Below are 22,814 nucleotides of genomic sequence, written 5' to 3'. Positions count from 1 at the left end.
CCCCCCTTCTTATACGGGGACGCCGGCCGGGGGGCGGAGCCTGCGGCGCCGGCTCTCCGGGCGCATGCGCCGAGGCGCCTGTCTAGTCTGCAGCTGCCGGGCGGCTCTATGGTTGGGAGGCTGGTTCCGCCGCGGCGGGGGCACGTGGTCACGTACCGGGGCCAGAGCGGGGCTCCAGCGCCGCCAGGCTCCGCTCCGCGGGAGCAAAACCCTCCCCGCGCGCGGCCAACGCCAAACGGGAACCGGGGCCGCCCGGGCCGGGGCCATCCTCAGAGCAGAGCCGGTGGGAGGGCTGGACCCCCCGCCGGGCGAGCGGGCGCCGCCCGTACCCGTTCCCGGGCCTGGCTCCGTCTTCACACCTCCCCTCGCCCAGTTCCCGCAGTCCTTGGGCCCCCGGGTGCTCCCCGGGGCTCTGCCGGCCCTAAACCCGCCCTAGCTGCACTGCCGGGGCCGCTGTGGGCGGCCTCCTCCTCACCCTGCTCCAAGAGCCGCTGCGGAGCCAGCGAGGGCTCCGCTCCGGCCAGCGGGAACCCTGTCCCGGCCTCCACCGGAGAGGAGACGGAGCCCGGGGGGAGCCTTTCTTGGCTCGCTGTTAGGGAGCACTGACATGTTAGGGCAGAGCGAAGCAGCTACCTTGGTCTGCATAAATATATAAATAAAAGAGATAACAACAAATTAAACAAAACCAACAATTAGAGCGTGGAAAGACTCTGCTAAAAAAAAAAATCTCTGGGTAATGCCTTGCTGGCATTTAAGAGGCAGGTGTCATCTTTTTCTAGGGGAAAAATAAGTTTTCCTCTCTTTTTGATTCGCATCCCGCGCATAAAGGAGGCGCCGGGGAGCTCGGCTGGAATCTGCAGGGCACCCGGGGCTGCCCCCGCAGGGACCGGAGAGGCCGCGGCCGAGCCCGGGCCCCGCCGCAGGGCCCCGCTACCCCCGGCGCCGCCGCAGGGCGCCCGTGCTGCGCATGCGCCGCCCAGGCCGGGGGGGGGGGGGTTGCGCTTCAGCGCCCCCTGCGGGCGGGGAGGCCGCCGGGGAGGCGGCGCCGCTCGCCGCGGGGGTGGGTTGGGGTTTGCGGCCCTCGCTCCTTAAAATCCCCTTGGAAAATCCCTGCGCGTTCCGTGTTTTACCTCTGGAACAAGCAGTCACCCCGCAGAGGGTTTCAGACTGACGCCGATGCGTCCTCGCGCTCCGGCAGAGATGAAGTGGGGCTAATTCACCAGAGAGAAATGGAAGGACAAACGCAGGGCGACAGTAGATCCAGCCTGCAGTTTTAGGGGGATATCCACAACCTCCTCACTTTGTTTTGGCAAATGGGAAAAAGCGAAGCACTCTGCAGTGAAGAGAATTACCTGAGCGAGAGCAAGTAAGGACAGACTCCCAACACAGCAGGACACTAACTCTCCATCTCCTTACCACAACCACTGATTTTTTAAAAATATCCTTTTCTTTAGCATCATACAAGACAATTGCTTAATTTTGATCAGCTGCAATCTTAAAAAAAAAAAAAAAAAAAAAAACACTCTTGTGAATTCAAGCCACTTTGTCCCCAAGCCACCCTGCTGGCTTGGTTTGCAGCCAAATTCCCACCCCATCCTGAGCCCACTGGTCCCCTCCACTGCCTGTGATGCCCAGGGAGCTGCTGCTGGAGCTGCAGCAGGGATCACCTTGGCCCCGGGGAGGCTGCGCACCCTGCGCTCCCCTTGTGACAAGATGACTTATCAGCTGTTGGGGTTGCCTTGGCAACCGTTTGAATTTTTTAGCACCAACCCTGGCTTTGGTCAGACAGGGAGGGAAGGCTGGGGAGCCTCATTAACATGTTGGCCCGCCTGGGAAACCAGCCAAATGACTTTGTTTAATTAGCCCACTGCGTTGATGGCAAGAAAGGGAAAGTGCTGGAAATCTTCCGTGTCCTCCAATGGCATGGAATCCTTGGGACCGTCCCCCCTCACCTACCAGCAGTGGCATCCAGACACCCCATAGCTCTGCATTGTCCCCTGAATTCAGCCTGAAGTCACCCAGCCTCACGCTTCCAAACGGAGCGTCCAGACCGCAGCAGGCACAGAGGGACATCCAGGCAACATGTGGCTGGGGAAGCTCCCTTCAGGATACACACGAGACATTTTGGGTGGATGTAGCATTCTTGGAGACATCGGCTTCTCCCTTGGCACCTAGAAATTGCTGCACGCACGAGGGCCTGGCAGCTCCGCGGTCTGCGACGGAGCGGCAAAGCCTGCAACGAGCTGCCCCAGACAGAATTACCTTCGTGCCCTTCGCATTCCTCTGAAGGGGACCAGCCTAAGAGCCACCAAACCCCCCCGTTTCTCTCCCTCCACGGAGGTTTCCGAGCTCGGGGAAGCTCATTGTAGCTGCCTGTGCTCCCCCAAACAGCCTGCAGCAAAACAACAGGCACCTGGACCTGGCACCCTGCCAGGCTGGGCGCCCTCTCCCGGCGGGGCCACGGCAGCACCCGGGCCTCGGGGGAGGGCGCCAAGGCCTCGGGCAGGCTCCAGGCCAGAACGGAAGAGGCTCACGGTGCTGCCGGTCACCCTGGGGCCTCGCTGCCCCCCACGGCAGCAGGGCCTGCCAGAGCCTCGCTGCCCCTAGAGCCATGTTGGGAGTATCGTGCGTGGTCCCCCGCACCTCGCTGCTTCCTCTCTAAGGCAGCCGAGCCGAGCCGGTTCTGTCCCCCTCCCCCGGTGAAACAGCCCTGGCCCGTTTTCGGGGGGGCGCTGCCCCTTTAAGGCTCCCGGGAAAGCGTCGCCGGGCGGGGCGTGGCCAGTGCGCATGCGCCGCGGCGCCGCGGCCCGCGGGGAGAAGGGCGCGCGCGCGGATTGGGCGGTGCGTCCGCTTGGCGGCTCCTCCCCCTGCCGCGCGCGCGTCACGTGACCCGGCGGCGGCTCCCGGCGCGGTGGACGCTGGAGGCCAAGATGGCGGCGGAGCTGGTGGAGGCGAAAGTGAGTGAGCGGCGCCCCCCTCCCCCCCGACCCTCCCCGCTGCCGCCGGCCGAGGCCCCCGGGCCAGGCGGGGCGGCGGCTCCCGGCGGCGGGGAGCGGCGCGGCGGGGAGGGCGACGCGGAGCTGGGTACTGGGGGGGGGGGCGGCACCCCCGGGACCAGCCCCCCCTCCCCCTTTTACCTCAGGAGCCGCCCCGGCCTCCGGCGCCCCCCGCCAGGCTCAGCTCGCTTTCCCCCACCTCATCTCGGCCCGGTGGGTCCGGGCTTTTCCCGGGAGCTCCCGCGGCCTGCGCCGTGCCCGGCCCCAGCCGTTAATCACGGTTAATGCTCTCCGGCAGGTGGCTGCCCCTGGGGAGCCTCCCCGGCGAGGAGCTGCTCAGCCGCGGGGGCCGCAGCTGCCGCCTCCCCCCTTCCTCCGCGCCGCGCGGGGAGCCTGGGGCAGAGCTGGGAGAAGGTGCCTAGTTGCCTGCCCCGCCACGGGCTCTGCCGGGTGCGGGGGCTCCCGCCTGTATCCGAGGCGCTCCCAAATGAACCCTCTGCCCGCGACCCTCCGGCGAGCTGCACCCCGTGCCTGCGGTGCCGCCACGGCTCCTTCAGCACCTCTCCCATCTCTCCTGAATTTCTTTCCCCTCTCCGGGTCCCAGCTCGCTGCTCTGCCCTCGCTCTGTGGACACCTCTCTCGTGGAGGGGTGACTCGCTGCGCTGCCACCGGCTTCGCGCTGCAGTGCCCGGGCAAAGCTGCTGCAAAGGGTGTTTACCGGGCAACTTCAGCGCCGGGAAATTGTTATCAGCACCTATGAGGGTAGCTAAAAAGTAAGGAGGTAGCCGGCCAGTTGTAAAAAATAAGACATGGGGAGACTATTCCAAAAGCCACCCTGGTCTCTGCTCTCCCTAGTATTTGGCTCCTCTCATTGTTATTGTGGCCAGGACTCTTCTGGAGGAGGTGCGTTCCCGTTCCCAGGGCTTGATCGCCTGCCTCCTTCGCCGTCGTTTGAGTGACACGCTCCATGCCACTCAGATGCGAGGCTTCCCCGAGGGGAGGAGCTGACTTTAAATTTAGCAATAAGTAGCCTCAGTAGTTAACAGGATCCATGTACAGCTTATGTTTTCATGCAGATCTAAGCCTCAGCAATGCGTTTTTCTTTGTATGAAAACTTGTTCTGCTGCTACCACCCGAACCTTAGTGTCCTTCTAGATCTTAAACCCTTTGGAACGTAAACTGCGGGGAAACTCTTGGGCCCGATTCCCCTTTGTGAGCGGCTGTGCGGAGCAGCGAGGGTAGGAATATCTGTGTTAGGCTCATGTGACTTCCCTGCTGCTGCGCCGCCGAAGCGCATCGCAGCCTCGCCGTGGTTATCTTTGCAAATAGGCTGGTTAGCCTTGAAGTTCTTCAGAGAGACCAACACACTCTCCATTTTGTAGACAGAAGAAATAGAGGCAAGAAATTGAGCCTGTCCAGGACCGCGCAGGTGGGATCTAGCCGCACTGAAGTAGAGATTTCTGAGCTCTTGAATCCTGCCACTCTAGCAATTAAACATCTTTTCTGTCCTCTTTAAAGTTACTTTTCCTCTTTTCTCACATCAAAAGTGTTCAGGGATGCATCATAGCTACCGAAAATCTCAGCTGCAACCCGTGACATCTCTGTGAAGTTCTTTATCATTTTTTGGATTTCCAGATTAAATGACAGATTTTGTGAAAAGGGAGAAAACAAAATGATATTCTTTCTGTAGTCTCTTTCCCACGCAGACATATGTGGCTGTGAAATGCTTCTGGGCTAAACTGTAGCTTAAAAAAAATAATTCATCCATATCTTTTTTTTTTTTTCCCTAGGAAACCGTAAGACCACTATTTTAATTTTCACAGAAATTTGACTTTTAGACATTTTTTAATATAAGCAACAAACAAGGGTAGGTTGGGGAAGAGTGTTGTATTGAAGCTCTTCTCCTGTTGTCTTTGCCATGGAACAATTGGGATTTCTTCATGAAATTCTGAAATTTATGACAAACTGGCAGGAATCTCAAGGAAATATATGCTTATCTATGAAATATATTGTCATTCAGCTTGCTTGAACCAAAACATCAATCTGACCAGACTCTAGCATTAGAGAAATTGAAATAATTTCTGGTTCTTAGTTTTGTGGGAAGGTGCTTTAGAGTATAGGATGGTCTTTGAATCCACTGACAAGTTATAGGCCTTTTGAGTTTCCACAGCAGCAAGAGAGTGAATTTGCGAAGACGGAGAATCTTTTATTGCTTATGAAAACATTGAAACCAGTAGCAGTCCAGCAAAAATAGTGAGTGGCTGTAATTATGGGAGAAGCCCCCAGATGGAGGTATCCTTCTTATGGGAACATTCTTTTCCCTCTTAAGAGTCTTTTAATATCACTCCTTAGCCCAAAATATCTGGTACTTTTTCAAAGACGCTGCATAGGAAGGAGGAGTTAAGGATTTCTGGTTTTGCACCTACAGACAATATCTAGGTGTGCTGAAATGCTGTAATCCTAATGAATGAGCAGCCCCAGTTCCCTGAAATGTCCTTCTCCCTCCAGTCCACATTCATTTCTCTCCTTTGCCTTCTGCTAACAGTATTTTAGATTAAGTTTCTAATGTGTTATCCTTTGTGATTACTATTGCTTGGAGTAGAATTACCTTGAGGATGTTTATCAGTCAGCACGCATGATTTTGGATTAACTCAGTGACCATCCTGTGTCATTTCTCTGATTGGGGTGAATTGTTCTTTCTTTTTTTTTTTTTCCCTCCAATTTATGATATCCTTTGTATTTGCCTTGCTCAAACAAGCACTTACTAAAATAAATGTTGATCGGGTGCGTAACAGCTAATTTTTAGCTTTTTTGATTCTCTATGTAGAGCACTTTCCATGCATAGAGTATAGTGAGAACTGACACTTTCTCCTGTTAAAATTGTAAGAACACCTCTAATCTTTTATTTCCTAGAACATGGTGATGAGTTTCCGAGTCTCGGATCTTCAGATGTTGCTGGGGTTTGTTGGCAGGAGTAAAAGTGGACTTAAACATGAACTAGTCACCAGAGCACTGCAATTGGTTCAGTTTGACTGTAGCCCTGAAGTTTTCAAGAAGATTAAAGAGCTCTATGAGACTCGCTATGCCAAGAAGAGCTCTGAACCAGGGCAGCCCCAGCCGCAGCAGCACCGCTCTCCCGACGCGCTCTCCATACATTCCTCATATGACCGTGGGAGCTCTGTTGCTAGGACTTCTATCTCGACTACTAATATTGACTATCCTGCACTCTATGGGAAATACCTTAACGGACTGGGAAGGTTGCCGCCCAAAGTCGTCAAGCCTGAAGTTCGGCTGGTGAAACTTCCCTTTTATACGACCCTGGATGAACTGTTGAAGCCAACAGAATTAGGTGAGTTTTCCGTGGGCTTTTCTGCAGTAATTGGACTGGGAAAGAAAACTGAAATAGATAAGAAGTGTCAAAAAGGTGGCAGTGTTTTTGAGGCTCAGTAAAAATGTGTGATGGAAGTGATTCTCCAGCTCAGTGATGGAGGCTTGAGAGAGCTGGGCCTATTCAGCCTGAAGAAGAGAAGGCCGAGGGGGGACCTGATCAGTGTCTATAAATACCTCAAGGAAGGGAGTGAAGAGGATGGGGCCAGCACCTTTTCAGTGGTGGCCAAAAAGTTCCACAGGAACTTAAGGAAAAATTTCTTGACAGTGAGGGTGCCAGAGCACTGGAACAGGCTGCCCAGGGAGGTTGTGGAGTCTCCTTCTCTGGAGACCTTCAAAACCCGCTTGGACGCAGCCCTGTGCCACGTGCTCTAGGTGACCCTGCGTGTGCAGGGGGTTGGACTAGATGATCTCTAGAGGTCCCTTCCAACCTTAAGGATTCTAGGATTCATGTTGTGATGAAAGTCTCCTCTGCTTCTTCCCTAAGACTTTAAGGATGGAGTAGAATATTCTTAGCTGTTTTCCTTTTGCCTTATAACACAAAGGTGTTCGTGTTGAATTGTATTTTGAAAGCCTGTCTTGTTTGGCTGTAGCTCATACACTGCAGCATTCCCAATGAAGAGTAACATCGCAGCACTGTGCGTCGCGATCTGTTCCCTCACGTAGCAGTAGATTGAAGAAACACTTCCTTTCTGTTGGTCTTGCACCTGTGCTAGGCAAGTAGACCGACATGTTCTGCTTTAATGCTGTGTTTCAGTGCTTAACATACTTAACATAAAGCCTCTTGAGGGTGAAAGAAGGTGGTACATGTAACAAGGAGAATTTCTCATGGTTTCTTTTCTGATGCTTGTCACAATTCTTTGTGCACGTTACCAGGTATTTTGAGGAACTGGAAGAAATGCTTTCTCCTACTTTGGGATTAGAAGTCTGACTTTTCATTATTTTAGGTCTGAGCCATAAAGCGTATTGTCACTGAAGTTAGATGTAGTGTTTTTGCAGTGAAGATATTTTATACATGGGCAGTATCATTGTGTGGTGTTCAGCCTCAGTAATTCGTAAAGAAAATGTGGTAATACCAGGCCTCAGTACTGTGAATGTCAAACTTGGGAGTCTGATCTTCCTTTGTTGAAAAACATGCTTCTGATGTGCCTGAGGACTGAAAAAACCTGTCATAGATGAAGATAATTGCATTTTATGCCTGTGCAGGTGCATGGTGGGCTGGATCATATGTTAGAAATTTGAATAAAGAGGTGCACAGGGGCTCTTGCCGCCTGGTATGATCGGGGTAGACAAATGTTTGGAATTTGCTGACAGTGATCTGAGCTTTTGTGCAATTTGCCTGACGACAACTCAGAAATTGCTAAAGCTGCCCTCTGTATCAGTGGAAGATGCATTTTTCAGAGCAGTAAATGGCCATCCGGTCCAGTGTGCTTGCACTCATAATTTTTTAATTCCATCTTTTTGCCTTTTTTATTAGACCTTTTCATGCTCTTCTGCCTTCATGGGCTAGTCTGGATAGCTTTTGAGCTCATTTATATCCCTTTTCAGTTGTCTTCCCTAATAATTTATTCCATATGTTTATTATCCTTTGTGCATAGCGCTGCATGACTTCCCCTGTCTACACCTATTTCTGTGTTGATGACTTCAGGGCGGTTCACCGTTGTGTTTAAAAAAAAAAAGAAAGAAAGAAAAGAGATAAATCAGGTATTTGATATGTATATGACTTTTGTCTGCATTTGGAGGCAGCAGATACCTTAATATTGTGATATTAAGGGGTCACTGTCAAGGGGTAGCTGCTGCTGTAAAAGTAAAATTATTTTAAACACTAATTTGGGCAATGGGTTAATTCAGCCTTGAATGTCAAGTGAAGAAAAAAAAGGAGGAAAAAATGCAAATACAATATTTTGAAGAAAAATAAATTTGAGTTGGAAACGCCTAGAGATGGGACAGGAGCAGGGAGGTGCTTATTGCAATTAGTAGATTTTATGGAAGGTTGATATTAAATTTTGTACATGAGACCAGAAATCTCATTAAATTTAGTAACTTGGCTCTGTGTTAGCCGACATCTCCCCTGGGTCACCCTGCTCCCTAGAGCTTATTTGACTAATTTTCCCTTTCGATGAGAGTGTTTTCAGTTTAACCTTTGGGGACGGCTGCTGAGGAGATGGATATTGAACAGATGTTCAGTCTTCGTTGTCCCAGTCGCCTCTTTGGGATCTGGGACGTCTTTTACACTCTTGTTTCACTTTCCCAACTCTGTGGTCAGCAGCTATAGTTCCTTTTACCTACACCAATGGAAAGAAGAAGTGTTTGTGCCTCAGTTCAGCTGGGACTGGTTTCAGCACTCTGTGGATACCTGCTGCTCCCTACTCACGTTGTTAACTGCAACAGAACCGTGGGTTCCTCTGACAAGATATAGTTCTGAAATGATCTCAAAAATTGGAAAATATATTTGTATGGACCCTGTTTAGTGTGGAAGGATGATAAAACACTAAGCTGGGGCGGGGGGGGGAAGGCATGTTTTCCTATGTGGAAGCTGTGTCCTTCTACACTTCTTGTACATGGAAATTTCCTTTTTGTGTTTCGACCAAATGTAAGCTGCTTGTGAACCTCAAATTTGCAATGTAGAAGTATCTGAAAGAGATCTGAGTGCCCAGATGTGTTTAAAAGTACCAGGCTGCTGTTGTAGCAGTACGTTACCCTTGGCTACAAAAGAGGTATTTTAAGCATAAAACTGTGGTGGGAATAGGGGAAAAGTAATTTATATGTCCCTGGCTTCAATTGGAAGCATATTTGCTAATCAAAAGGGTCTCTTGCCTCTTTAAAATTATTGCCTTGAGAGCAAAGGTGAAGTGGGCAAAGCCTAATTTGGTCTCTAGGCAAACAGATTCCCTGGAGAAGTGTCAGGTTACTGGGAGACTTGTAGACAAAGGTGGTTTCAGCCGGAGCAAATTGGTTAGGTCCATTGTGAACCAGTTGATACCGCATATTTGATACCTGCCTGCATGATTTTGGACAATTTAAGCATTCAGTTGGGCCTTGGAGTTATCTGCACAGAAACAGCTTCTTCAGCAGCTTTCTGGGTTGATTTAGGCATGTCAACATGAAAGAAGTCTTCTAATTTACATCATTATCCTCTTGGGTTCATAAGGCTTAAAACTAAGATCCGTGAGATACCTTTTTAGAAGGAATGAATGCTAATATATTTTATACATTGCATTTTGATTAACTAGCTAAGAAACAAGAGTGTTTACAGGAGCTTTGTGGTGGGAGTGCCTGTGCACCTTGTCAATAAATGTGCATACCTACTGGCACCTCCTTAGGTAAAGCAGGATAAATCTCATTTTTTGATAGGTTACTATCTTTTTTTATTTTTTTATTTATTTTTTTATTTATTTTTTTATTTATTTATTTTTATTTATTTATTTTTATTTATTTATTTTTATTTATTTATTTTATTTATTTTTTATTTATTTATCCTGAGTATTAGCCAAGTCCTTTTGGGTTTTTGAATTTTAGTGCTTTGGCTTGTTTGGAGAACTGCTGATCAAGCTCGGCCTTAAAAACCGCTTTCTTGCTGTTGTCATCTATTAAAAATAAAATTTATCTCAACAGCAGTTGTGCAAGTCAAGGAACAGAGACTCGTGAGTGGAAAAGGCCACCGTCTTGGCTGAAACTCGCTTGTCTAATACATTTAGCTTTAAAATCCTAATATATTTTCCTGATTGCTTAGCAAAGGTATGGCTGCTGGATAGCAGAGTGTACCTGCTGGAGCTTGGGCTTATTTTCCAGAATCAAGATCTTGAAGGAAAATTGGGTCATTGCTCAGCTCTGTTTTCTCCCAGTTTTTGTAGGCAGTTCCTCTGCACTTTCCTCTGGAGCATCCAATTCTGATCCCTACTGGCAACAAGATCTGCATGGACGTGTACTGAGCCTGCCTAGCAGTCTTGTATCTTTTGGAGTGTGTGTGTGTTGCATGGGTTTTCAGCAGCGTTCTGTGTGTGGGGATGCTCCAGGAGGGCTGTGTCCAAACTCTCCGTTGTCTGCTGCACGTGATAGCAGCGACATTTCAGTTGCTTTGGAAGAAAGTCACAGTCCTGGAGCAGTACTTGTCCTTGGTACGTTCAGCAGCTGTTTGGGATGCTATAGAAGTGCAGGAATTACATATTTTAAAATTCATGGCTTCCTCTCCAGCAAAGTTTTCTAGCATCAAGCCTGCTGGGTAGAGACCAGCTGTTGTTCAGGGCATCCTCTAACGGTGCTAGCTAGTTCTGCAGGCAGCTCGAGACGGCTCTTCTGTCAAGTAAGAGGGAGCTTTTGCAGGGAGAATTGGTATAAACGTGTGGTGCTTTTAAATCAATTTGGTTTTCCTAGCAGAGTTCCTTTGCTTTTGTATAACTTGCCCATCAGCAGCACAGTTGTGTCTACAGACGATCCTTTAAGCAGTGATAACAACATGATTTTTATTTGTTTATTATTAGAAAGTGGTGAATGATTCAGTCTTTAGGAAATGCTTTATTACTTGGTGGCTATTTTGGTTGAGAGGCATTTGAATGGAAACTCTATTTAATTAAAAGTGAATAAAGATAATCATTTTCTTTCCATTTTGCAAAACCCCTTTCTGCCTTTTTCAAGCTGAATTTTCAAAGGGAAGCATCCATAGTCAGTGAATCAGTTTTTCACTACATCTTTCAAGATCTTAGAGCTGCTGAAGTTTTATTCTTTTCTTCATCTCATTTTTAGCCATACACAGTAAAACATATTTTCCTGCTTTTCAAATTCTGATATTTTGGCTTTGAATAAGCTAGTAATTAAAATGATTTAAAAAACCCTCTTGCTTAAAAAAGACAAAGAGCTCTTTGTGACTTCTTGTTTCGTATGTTTGTCTAACGAGGTTCACCAATTCAGAGCTATGATTTCAGCTGGAAATGTGCATTGATAGTAATAACAAAAATAGCCTCCTTGACTTTAGTAAAAGGTACTAAACAAAAGTTTGAAGTCTTCTAAGTCTCAAGCTCAATATTAACCACATTTGTAAATACATTTGATGTTAAAACAAAAGAGTGAATGGATAAAAGGCTTGTGACTCCTACAACACCCCACCTATAAATGCATCATCATTCTCCTGCACTTGCAAATGTTTTTTCTCCCTTTGAGCTGTTTTGTGGTGATGTTATTTTTATCATCTAAGCTGGTCTTTTTTAGTTGTTTCCTTCCTCTCTCCTGCGTTCCCTGGGTTTATGGTCTCTGTGATGCTGCTTGTGAGTTCTTATATGAAAATGCTCTCGTTGGCTCATTAATTATTTGCAGGGGCTGGGAAGCCAAATCTGCTGTGTATTAGTCTGCTGGCTAACAAAAGGGGCAAGCAGCAAATGAGCAGTGCTGTAGCCAGCAGTGCATTTACCAAACCTTGCTTTATTATCTTCTTAAGAGAGTGTATGATGTTTGGAGCTCTAGTGCAACAGCTCTTTAGCTGCATGGAAGCAAATTCCAGTACTGGCTAACTTGGAAACAACCACAGCTTAAACCATCGTTTCTTTCCCCCTGTGCTTAGCAGTGTAAGAAGAACTGGGTGTTGCTGGTTTGCTGTTAGCTTGATGCAGTCTCTACCTTTTTTCTCTTCAGTTCCGCAGAATAACGAGAAGCTTCAGGAAAGTCCGTGCATCTTTGCATTGACACCGAGACAAGTGGAGCTGATCAGAAATTCCAGGTATTTCTTATTTGTGTATTAACACTAAGAATTGTTGCTGGGTAATTCTTTTGTGTTATTCATCTGTAGGAGCTTTGTCCTCTGTATGGAAACAGTGTATTTGAATACACTAGCAGATGGGCCACTTTGAACATGAATATCTCAGATTTTTGGATGTAGTTCTATCCCCCTAACTCTCTAGATTTTACTTCTGCTGCTCCTATAATCTTTTCTTTGAATAGTACACCCGGTCAGAAAAAAAAATCACAAAGTTGCCAGTGAGCCAGATTCTTTGCTGGGCTTGCAGTGTGAATATTTGCAGTTTTTTCTTTGCATCCAAAGTTCAGAAGCTAAACGTGTGATGCTGTTTTCCTCTGAAAGAAAGCTTCCTCTTTGAAAGGGATACTGTAGTAACTACAGAAGCAAACGTCTCGCACCCATTCGGATTTACTATGACCTCTGTCATGGTGTAACTTTTGATTCAAACAACGAACAGGTGAAAGGTGTCAACACAGACCCTAAAGCTTCCTCTTTTGTTGACCTGTTGCTTTGGCCCTTGCTGCCAGGAATAGAAAAGTGATGTCAGAGATCCTCCAAACCTAAGTGCAAAACCTTTATTTAAAAGAAAAAAACATCTCTAGACAGTGGACTGTACTGTTATCACAGAACCAGGAGGAAGAATTGATTTCTTGATTACCGTTGTGATCCCGGTAGGTTAGCAGAGGGATGCTGAAGACTTGGGACATGATAGACCACAGAAGCCTTTTAGGGTGATAAGAGACTGTCTGTGTTACACCTGATTCTCCATTCTCTCTTTCTCCCTTATATTGGGATTTGTGCAAAAGCTTTCACTGTTGTAGCATGACTTATATATAGTAATTCCATAGCAGTGTTTTCAGTGGGTGCCTTCGCTTGTCTAGAGTGATGGCTGAACATAGGTTTGTTTTCCTCTACTTCTTGTGGGTAGTATCCAGATATTTTCCATGTGGTTTCTAGAACTGCCAGAGCAGCTCCCTTCTGTCAGGTAAACAGAAGTTCTTCCCCATCCACCCATCCCTCAAATTACAACAATTAAATTACAAAATTGGACTGAGGTGTTTCCAGAGGCAACTGAAGGCGAAATTCTGAGGTTTTGTTCTCTCTTATCTTGCATCCTGTGCAGCATTAAGGGTAGGTTTATACCCGTGTATCAAGTTTTCTGATAAAACACCCTTGCTCTGTGGAATATACCTTTTCCAAAATCAGGTGTAACGGGATTTACTATGAATAGTGCTACTCTGAGCTAGCAATACTAACAGTTGTTCTGCTCGTTTGCAAGAACAGCTTCAGTTGAACAATTAAACAAAGAAAGTCTTAAGGAATACCATCTGATAATCTTGGCCTTAAAACCTAGATTTTGCTGGGGGAGGGGGTATTAAATCCTGATAAATAAAAGAAAATATGCCAGACAAGTCAATATTTTCCCCCAGTGCTTTTACAGCTTTGAAAACCCAGGGAAAGGCTGTGGGAGGATTCTTTAGGAAAGAAAATTTTGCGGGACTGCTGACCACTGCTGTCTGCAGAGCGAATTGTACAATATAAATAAAACTCTAGAAGATAATTCTTGTGGGATGTTTTTTTGACATTTTAAAACAAGTTTCTTCTCTAATCTATTAGGGAGTTGCAGCCTGGTGTGAAATCAGTTCAGGTTGTGCTAAGGTAAGTCTGAGCACGGGGTAAATTAAACCCATGAGGTGCAAGGTTGGGGAGGAGGGAAGGCGCAAGCAGGTGGTAGAAGTTTCAGTGTTGTTTTTATTATTAGTTACAGAGATACAATAAGCAGTTTGTTCACAGACTTAATGCAAGCATCTTCAGCTTTGTTTTCTCACCTCTTTTTCCCTTCAGTTAGAGATGTAATAGAAAACAACAGAGTAGCAGATTCTGCTGCCCAACTGTCAGGAGCAGACAGCTGGGAGAGCTGAGTAGAACTGGCTTTGGGTTGGCCAGAGGAGGGAGCATGGGTTGGTGTGGTGGTGGCTCGCAAAAAAAAAAAAAAAAGGAAAAGGGAAAAGGCATGGGAATCTTAAGAGAGGAATTGTTTCTTTCCAGGATCTGCTACACAGACACTAGTTCTCCTCAGGAGGATCAGTATCCCCCAAACATTGCAGTGAAGGTGAATCACAGTTACTGCTCGGTGCCGGTAAGTGCACTCCGCTGGGAAGCATGACATTGCAACTTAGCAGGGACTTGGGTAATATAAATGGAAGCTGTTTTTCTGATAAATGCAGACAAGAATTCAGAGCATAAAAGCATACTGTTGAGTTTCAAGCTGTTTTTCTAATGCATTAATGGTGATGTTAAACTTGTAGAAAGACTTGTTCCCTGTCATTCTATGTTCAGACTGCTCTGTTCTACTCCCTTTTTGAAATTGCGGGCGAGTAGGATTTTGCCAAGCTGTTGAATAGATGCTCTTCTAGCAGCATCTTCAGTAAAATCTCATATCATAATAATAATACAAAAAAATCTTCCTACCCTAGGGCTACTATCCATCAAACAAACCTGGTGTGGAACCGAAAAGGCCCTGTCGTCCCATCAACCTCACCCATCTCATGTACTTGTCTGCAGCAACTAATCGCATCACCGTAACCTGGGGGAATTACGGAAAGGTACGTGCTGAGGGGCATCATGCCAAGCCACACGGGCCAGCGTGAGAGGGCAGCCTCACTCATTCTCTCCCTTCCCTCTCTCATTAGAGTTATTCCGTGGGGCTGTACTTGGTGCGACAGATGACCTCAGCAGAGCTGCTGCAGAGGTTGAAAACCATTGGGATCAAGCATCCAGAACTGTGCAAAGCACTTGGTGAGTACGTCTGCCTCGGAGATGACTAGGGGAGGCTCACTGTGCATCTCTGCAATCCTTAAGGTCTGCTGCATTCCTTAGTAATCAGGTTACTAGAAATTTGTGTGGCAGCAGCTGCCAAATTTCATGCCATTACTTTTCTCTGGCTCTATGAAAACAGATTTGCACAGAAAACAGATTTGCACAAACTCACTGAATTGTGTATTAGTTGTATGAATTTGCCCCTAGCCTGTGTGCAAGTCCAGCAGTATGCTTCTGGTGGCTCTCCAGAATCTCCAAAGCACTTAGTTGGATTAGAATTTGTCCCCAGGTTGTCTTGTGGCAAGTGCTGCTGGAAGCCAATGTCCTTCTGACACGAGTGGCTTCGTGCCTTCACCAGAGTAGTTACGAGCTGACAAACGTCACCACAGCACCTTGGCCTTGACCCGCACTATCTCCAAAGGAGATTTCTGGAGCAAGGGATCCTGGTGAAAATGTCCTGCTGCCCAATCCCCAGTGACTCCTGGGAGTGGGATTTCACCCCCAGCACCTTCATGTGCCTTGAGACCTTCAGAGAAGAGGTGATCCCCAAAGATGCTTATCCTAGACCACTCGGGTAAATCACTTTGGCATGAGGCAAATGTTATTGTAAACATGAGGGGAAATTACCTTTCCAAGACAGTCTGACTTACAGTTTCCAAGACACTGGAGAATTTCCTTCCAGTTATTTACCGTTACCAGAGAGTCTCTTTAAACTCCCTTATATGGAACGAAGCACTAATGCTGTGGACCACGATTGCCTCTAAAATGTGCTGCTCAGACCACAGGCAACTCTTAGCAGACGTAAGAAATGTAACTTCAAGATAGGTTGCCCCTTATAGGAGAGATGAGAATTTCAGGCATGTCAGATCTTGAGATCTCTAACTGGAGACAACATCTGTACTGCGGGGCATGCTGCCACTTTAACCAAACTGTATCTTCATCTGTGGAAGTGCAGCATTTCTGCAGCACCTGCTGAACACTTCTAGATCTGTGTGCGAAAGCAAATAGAGCGTTCACAGCCATCTGACCATATTAGACCACTGTGACGGACACCTACTGACATAACAAAAAATTCCACTCGTTAAATACCCACCGTTCTCAGGAGGCAGAAGCTTTGGATGGGCTCCCTTTTTTTGCTGTTCACTGGAACTTTTAAGTGAACTGAGCAGAGATGAGTTGTGTTTGGTGTTTTTAAATTTAACCAAATAGGAAGATGATCTCGTTTTGTTTCTTTTGGCCTGTTCCTGCTTGGAAGTTGTTTGGATGTTTGAAACTGGCAGGCCCAAATAGCTTGTAAACTTTGCTGCTCAAGCTCTAGTCTGTTTTGGAAGTGGTTCCACATTCTGATCATTGTAATATCCCTCAGTACATACTAAAGCTACTCTTTGACTTCAGCTGCATCTCGAGGCTGGCTCGTCTTCCTTTGCATATGCTTCTGTTGACTTTAGTAGGAACATTGTCTGGAAACAGAGCTGCTTATTTACATAGCTGTGAACCTAAGAGCAAGCTTAAGGCAGCTTGATTTGGGATCGGGAGATCTTGGAAAAGCTCTTTTTTCCCCTTCCTTTGAGTCACTGCAACTGATGTGTTTTAATGTGAATAAAACACCACCAAATCCTAGAATCTCATTTGAGAAGTTGCTCTCTAATTGGGGCTGTATGTTGCAAAACTGCGTGTATATTCATTGACTGGAGACGTCTTGTTACGGTATGAAAAGGTTAAAATAAATGATAAATTTGATTGTCTTAGGCCTTTCCAAGCAGCTCTGCTAGCAACAGCTGTTCTGTAAGAGCTGTTTAATAGATCAAAGTTAACTTTTTGTGTCAGTTCTGCACCTTGAGGAGGCACCTTCACTTGTGGGACCTGCACATCTGCTCTTGTTCCCAATTTGTCTGCAAGTTCCTCTGGCTTTTTTGTTCCGGGATGTGGCAGCAGGGAGAGGGCTTCTTACCTCCTTTTTTTTTTTTTTTTTTTTTTTTTTTTTTTCCCATGGCTGATTCCTTTCAAATACACCGGATTGCTGCTTTTGACATTTTTTTTTTATATGGCTGACACTTTGGCTTAGGCTTCAAGTTTTCTGCTCTGGTACCTCTTGGGTCTCTTTGTGGTTCCTGTGAGACAGGCTGCTGGGATAAATGAGCTGGAGAGCTGCAGTCAAGTAATATTAGAGGAGGCTGATTTGTTAATTTGTTAGGGAAATGATGAGATATGGTTTCTTGCCAATTTGTGTCCTGTGTTGGCCCATTTGTAGGGGCCCTCCCTCTGCATCTCAGCAGAGGGGAGGTGACCCTGTCTTATTGCCACTGATCTCAGGAGGGAATAAAATTCATCCTGCTTCTGCTAATGACCAGATAAGCCTCAAACGTCTTCACTTCAGAGTCTATTGCCACGTGCTAGAGTTTTCCATCCCCACGTGACCAATAGTAAATAGCAGCAAGTCAGGGTTGTCTTAGCTTTTTCTGAATGTGGATGATGGCAAAGTTAACCCCCAGCTGGATGCTTCAGTATAACAACAGCATGAAAAAGGCAATCAGCAGTGTGGTCTTTTCTATGTACTTCAGCTGTTTAGCCTGTAGTTCCTCCAACAGAGGAGGAAGGGTCATGTAAGAGAGCATTAACAGTGAAGCTAGTGGTTACCAGGCAGGCAGTGCTCTCTCCTCATCCCTGTGCCTTTGAAGTCTGTCCCTTCTTCATTTGCTCTGCTTGGACAAGGCATCTTGTGCTGTTTGCCTGGGAAGGTTGAGTCATTGGGAAGGGGGTCGAATGTGCGTGTTGAGTAGGGACTTAAATATTCCAGCTGCTTCATCACGCCCAAGGTTTTCAGCTAGCTAAGCTGTGTCTCAGCCCTGGTAATGAGAAAACTACAGAGCGCTGCAGTCTGCTGTTCTCTGTCCAATTCAACGACGCTTTCTGTGTCTGACACAATTGCTGTCTCTCTTCTGCGTCCTGTGGCCCTGGCTGGCAGAGGTTGTCATTGCTGAAGTGACTTGGACCCAGTCAAGGGCTGTTGTGAGCTCTTTGACCTGCACTACATACACGTTGTTGCCAGGTCTGAGTTTGTTATTTCTTTCCTCTTTGCTTTGCTGCAGTAAAAGAGAAGTTACGCTTGGACCCAGACAGTGAAATCGCTACTACAGGTGTTCGTGTCTCTCTCATCTGTCCGGTAAGTCTTTGCAATATATTTCAGTCTGTTTTTACTAAGAAGCCCTATTTTACTGTCAGACCAGTTTTGCAGGCTAACAAACCTTTTCTTTCATGTCAGAGCTTTTTTGTTTAGGTGGAGAACTGTCTGCTGATAGCCTGGGTGGGGTTTATTGCTGATCCTCTGCTCTTTGGTCCAACAGCTAGTGAAGATGCGGCTGTCTGTGCCGTGCCGGGCCGAGACCTGTGCGCATCTGCAGTGCTTTGATGCAGTCTTCTACCTACAGATGAATGAGAAAAAACCCACATGGATGTGCCCTGTGTGTGACAAACCAGCACCCTACGACCAGTTAATAATTGACGGGTGAGTTACATACACTCCTCTCTTCTCAACTTCTTTTCTCTGCTGGGTTCAGGGTCTTTTTAGTCTTTGCATCTGATTGAGGTCTGCCTCAAAACAATACCAGAAATAAATGTTCTGCTGGTGCACAATATTCTAACTTAATTGTCTTAATGTGTTTGAGCAAGCCTTGACTGTTGGCCTGCTCTTCTTGATTCTCAGATTATGCTAAAGCATTTTGAGAATCGAGCATTTACTGCCTCACTCTTTTCATCAGGCTGCTGAACCCACACAACCAGCTGCGTTGTTTGACAGATGTCACGCTGCATGGAATAAACCACTTTATAAGCACCCGATAAGGTGATTTTTTTTTGGTAGGAAATATCTTCCTGTTTTCTTGTTGATGTGGGCTGCTTAGCAGCTTGCAGGTGATTCTTGGCATGTGGTCAGGGGGTCTTGTCTGCTGGCTATTAAAGCAAATATCTTGAAATATTCATCTCGCTGAGATAGATGTAAAAATGCAGTATTTGGATATGCTTTTTGTATAGTTTTTGTGCTATGAATGCCTAATCCAAGCAAAAGAGAGGGTTGCAATCGCATGGAGGGACAGTTACGCTCTGGGAATGTTGTCCGGGTTGAGTGGCTTTGCCTATAGGGTCCCCAGGCCTCCAGCCCTGGTCTCTCCTGCAGCACCCAGCAGTGGCAGCGGGAAACCCTGGGGTGCTCAGCAAGGCTTGGGGGCTCTTGGCTGGCCCCAGAATGGAGCAGGTCAGGAGGGGACCGGCATTTGGGACAGCGATCTGAGCAAAGAGGGTCCCTGCATGGCAGACCCTGGGGGTTTATGTCAGCCTGCAGCCGTCTTGGGGCCGCTCGCTGTCCCGTAGCGGGCGAGGAGCTTGGAGCCGCTCCAGCATCCCGATTCCCTGCTCCCAGCAAGGCAGCCCTTGCCGCTTCTGCATTAGGGATGTTCTATTTTTACTGTCTGTGTCTGAATTTGGCATAGCTGGAGCAATGCGGTAAAAGCACAGGAGGGAACTGGAGCAAAGGAAATTCCAAAAAGCATTTGGAGCAACATGAGGCAGAAATTGCATGTGTTGTCTGAGCCATGGCAAGCGTTCTCTGGCCACGAATTGGTGGAAGGTGGCGTGAGACCGGCCACTCACCTGTCAGCTGCTTTGGAACCCCTGCGGGAATTACGTTTCCCGTGGCTCCAGACTTCAGTTGCTTTGTTGTGTCTCTTTCCGAAGAGGAAAGAGGGCTTGCTTTAAATGAAGAAAGAGGGAGGACTGTGTTTTGGCAGTGTGAGAGAGCTTTGGAGGTGGTGATGCTCATCTGAGGTTTGAGATTGCAGAACTCGAAAGCACAGGTGTCTTTTTCAAGAGGATTTCTCTAAAATGGAAGCTCTCCCACTCCCTTTCCTGGCCTGGCAGGTGGGAGTCCTGCATGCAGACTGCAGAACTGGTTAGGCTGACGGCAGAGGCCACCTGAGGCAAGCTAGGAAGCTGGCCACGATACTTCTTATCCCCAGAAATATGGGTTCCAGAGGCTGATCTCCAGAGAGGAGCACGATACGTTGCCTGGCGCTCATCCAAGAGCAAAGGAAGGAACACGGAGTGCATTAATGTGAGCAATGATCTCCACCCACCCCCAGATGAAGCTCGGTTGCCTAGAAATGCAGGGGGTTTTATGGGCTGGGATCGCTGACATCCGCTGTGGCGCTAGCCCAGCCGACGGCAACGCCGAGGACTGGTGGAGCGAGATGCACTTGGCTTCTGGAAAACCATCTCCACCCTCCTGCCTTGTGTAATTGGCCTCTTGGAGACTCCCTCAAACGCAGGGAGTTAAGGGAAGCGGTTGAGGTGCGTCCAGCTCCCGCGGCGCAGCGAAGCGAGCGGCCGGGGCGGCTCCTTCCCGCTCCCAACGCTGCCGCGTTCGCGGGGCCGATGCGACGCGGCGGCTGCGGCTCTTCAGGCGCTGTGGGACAGCCTGGGCACAGATAACCTGTTTGCTTTGTCCTCCGGCCAGCAGCAGGAGGAAAATCCAGCTCCTTCCAGATCACTAACAAAGCTGCAGCGGGGGAAAGTGCGAGGAACTGTGGGACCTGCACAGGGCTTCAGGGAACAGATCCTTCCTCCTCCGGAGGAGGTCACTGTGGAAAAGCCGTGAATTTGTGTCTCTGCTTTGCAAACAGGGTTTCAACCCTGGTTCTGCCATACCAAGCTAGTCTAAAGACCTCCCAAAAAGTCAGTTGGAGGGAAGTTTGGCTGAGTGTTAAGTTAATCCAAAAAAAAAAAAAAAAAAAAAAAAGAATTTGGGGGCGTAGGCTCCTGAGGAAGTGGTTGCCTGGTGGAGTTGAAGATCCGCCGGGCCCTGTTGGCTCTTCTGGAATTGCAGCCTTGGTGGTTGCTCTGCTAGATGACAGAGCCGTCTGCAGGGACACGTGTCCAGCTTGAGCCGTGACAAGCAGTGTCCAACCAGGCTTGTGTGCCCCAAACAGCCCTCTGGGATCCTGAGATTTTGGGAATTTCCTGCTGAAAGGAAATGGTGTAGTCCAGAAGTGAATGAAGGCCTCACAGAACATTGTTTTTTGATGGCATTTCCAAATAAACATTTTCAGCAAAGAGTGGGACATAAGAGTAAAGCACCTGGTTTCCAAGGTGAAATAAGCCTTAATTAAGGGCCTCACTCTGGTTACCCCTCCATGGGGAGGGTAAGGGGGATATTTTGTCCTTTCCTAATGCCTCGGTGTGAACGTACCTGCACCAGCCCTGTGAGAGCTCCAGATGGGGCATCAGACAACTGTCTGGAAGTGGTACCACAGGCTTGGGAAACTGGGTGAAGAGGCAAGACCGTCTTCTAATTGCACATAATTAGAAAGCTAGCTCATGGTTGAGGTACGTCGTCGGGAAGGACTGGGGTAGTTGGCGTTGTTGGAACCTGTGTTGGTTTCATGGGGAACCAAATAAGCCCTCGACTGCAAAGCCTGTCTGTTGGCAGCCTTCTGCTACCACCAAATTTCTCTTAACTTTGAGGCTGTTTATGGTGAAGATCCAGGTTGACGGCCTGTCGCTAAATGCATTCTGCCCATAACCATGAAATCAGCTGATGGCTTCTTTTCTCCTGCTCAGGCTCCTGTCAAAGATCCTGACAGAATGTGAAGATGCAGATGAAATCGAGTATCTGGTGGATGGCTCCTGGTGTCCCATCAGAGCTGAGAAGGAGCGGAGCTGCAGCCCTCAGTGTCCAATATTAGTGCTAGGTGAGTATCCAGGGGGCTAAAGGTTTGATATGACCGTGGGGAATGTGCACACGCTGCAGAACTGGAGCTTCCCAGCTGGCTTGGGAAAAGCCATGGGGTTCAGAGAGCTGCCCCTGGAGAGCCCCTTCCTTTCCCCCTCTCTCCAATAAGGAGCAGCACCACAGGGATGTGTTAGCTCCCCGCGGAGGAGGGTGGTTGCTGCTGATGGGAAGTTGGATCCCTTGAGTTGTGCTTCTGCAAATCCAAACGGGTCACTTAGCAGACTGGGGTGGTTCTCAGAGCAGCGCCGAATGGTTTGTTGGCAGCTGAGTTTCTGGAATGAACTGAAACGTTTCCAGCAAGACCAGCCTGGGCCAGCACCGTGCTTTTTCTCTGTGGGAAAACAGGATTTTGACGGTCTGTTGGGCAGCCCACGTGAGGTCAGATCGAGGAATGGGGCTTTTTAGGTGACGTCCGCTCCGGCGGATCCCGTTCCCGGTTTGCGGGTGGACCTTCGGAGCGGGCAGTGCAGGTGCCCTTGGGCATGGCAGGAGGCAGGGCCCGCGGGGAGGAGCTCAGCTTCGCGCTCCGGCCTTGCTGCTTGGCTGGAATTTGTTTGCTGCCACCGTTCGGTCGAGCGCCGCAGAGCCACGGAAGACCTGGAGCATCCCAGAGCCGGGCAATTAGGTGTCTTAATTAGCCCTCCCTCCCCTCCTCAGGTTCTTCAGATGTGAATGGGCTGTTGCCCCCTCCGAACAGTAACGGTGAGAATGGTAAGGCCACTGCTGATGTTGTGGATTTAACACTGGACAGCTCCTCATCGGAGGAAGAGGAGGAAGAAGATGAAGAGGAAGATGATGATGATGACGGACCCCAACCAAAACGACGCTGCTCTTATGAGAAAGGTTTAGTTTCTGCCTGCTGACTGTGGAAGTGGCTCTGGATCTTGGAACGGACAGACTTGAATACTCTGGTGCTTACTAAACTGGAGGAGGGGGAGAAGGTCTTCTCCCACCTCATCTCCCTTCCTCCCTGATCACCTTTGACTTTCCTATTCCAAGTTAACCATTAAAACGAGAGAAAACAAAAAAAAAGGCAAAACAAAAAAATAAAAATAAAACCATTGAGCTGCTTCTTGGTTGGAAAACTACCCCACTCAAAGCC

General features: G+C 48.0%; 1 protein-coding gene across 4 annotated transcripts; it reads left to right on the top strand.

Annotated features, from left to right (window-relative positions):
- Positions 1–2,903: 2,903 nt before the first annotated feature.
- Positions 2,904–22,744, top strand: PIAS4 (protein inhibitor of activated STAT 4). Of its 4 annotated transcripts, none has more exons than XM_088526767.1 (11): positions 2,904–2,957; positions 5,910–6,345; positions 12,009–12,093; positions 13,729–13,770; positions 14,161–14,251; positions 14,589–14,717; positions 14,805–14,910; positions 18,021–18,094; positions 18,276–18,436; positions 21,541–21,671; positions 22,370–22,744. In XM_088526767.1, the coding sequence occupies exons 1-11, from the start codon at positions 2,931–2,933 to the stop codon at positions 22,573–22,575; spliced, it is 1,488 nt and encodes a 495-aa protein (XP_088382893.1). In that variant the 5' UTR covers positions 2,904–2,930; the 3' UTR covers positions 22,576–22,744. The 4 variants fall into 4 exon arrangements, with proteins under 4 accessions (XP_088382893.1, XP_088382896.1, XP_088382895.1 ...); XM_088526770.1 differs by lacking the exon at positions 22,370–22,744 and adding an exon at positions 18,690–18,772 and having other exon boundaries at positions 21,541–21,603; XM_088526769.1 differs by lacking the exon at positions 2,904–2,957 and adding an exon at positions 4,216–4,234.
- Positions 22,745–22,814: the final 70 nt, after the last annotated feature.

This window comes from Tinamus guttatus, unplaced genomic scaffold (genome assembly GCF_059628265.1).
Source record: "Tinamus guttatus ecotype Peru unplaced genomic scaffold, ASM5962826v1 Tinamus_guttatus_pri_ptg000254l, whole genome shotgun sequence".
NCBI lineage: Eukaryota > Metazoa > Chordata > Aves > Tinamiformes > Tinamidae > Tinamus > Tinamus guttatus.
Note: the sequence above shows the minus strand (reverse complement) of the source record. Positions and strands in the feature narration are given on the sequence as shown.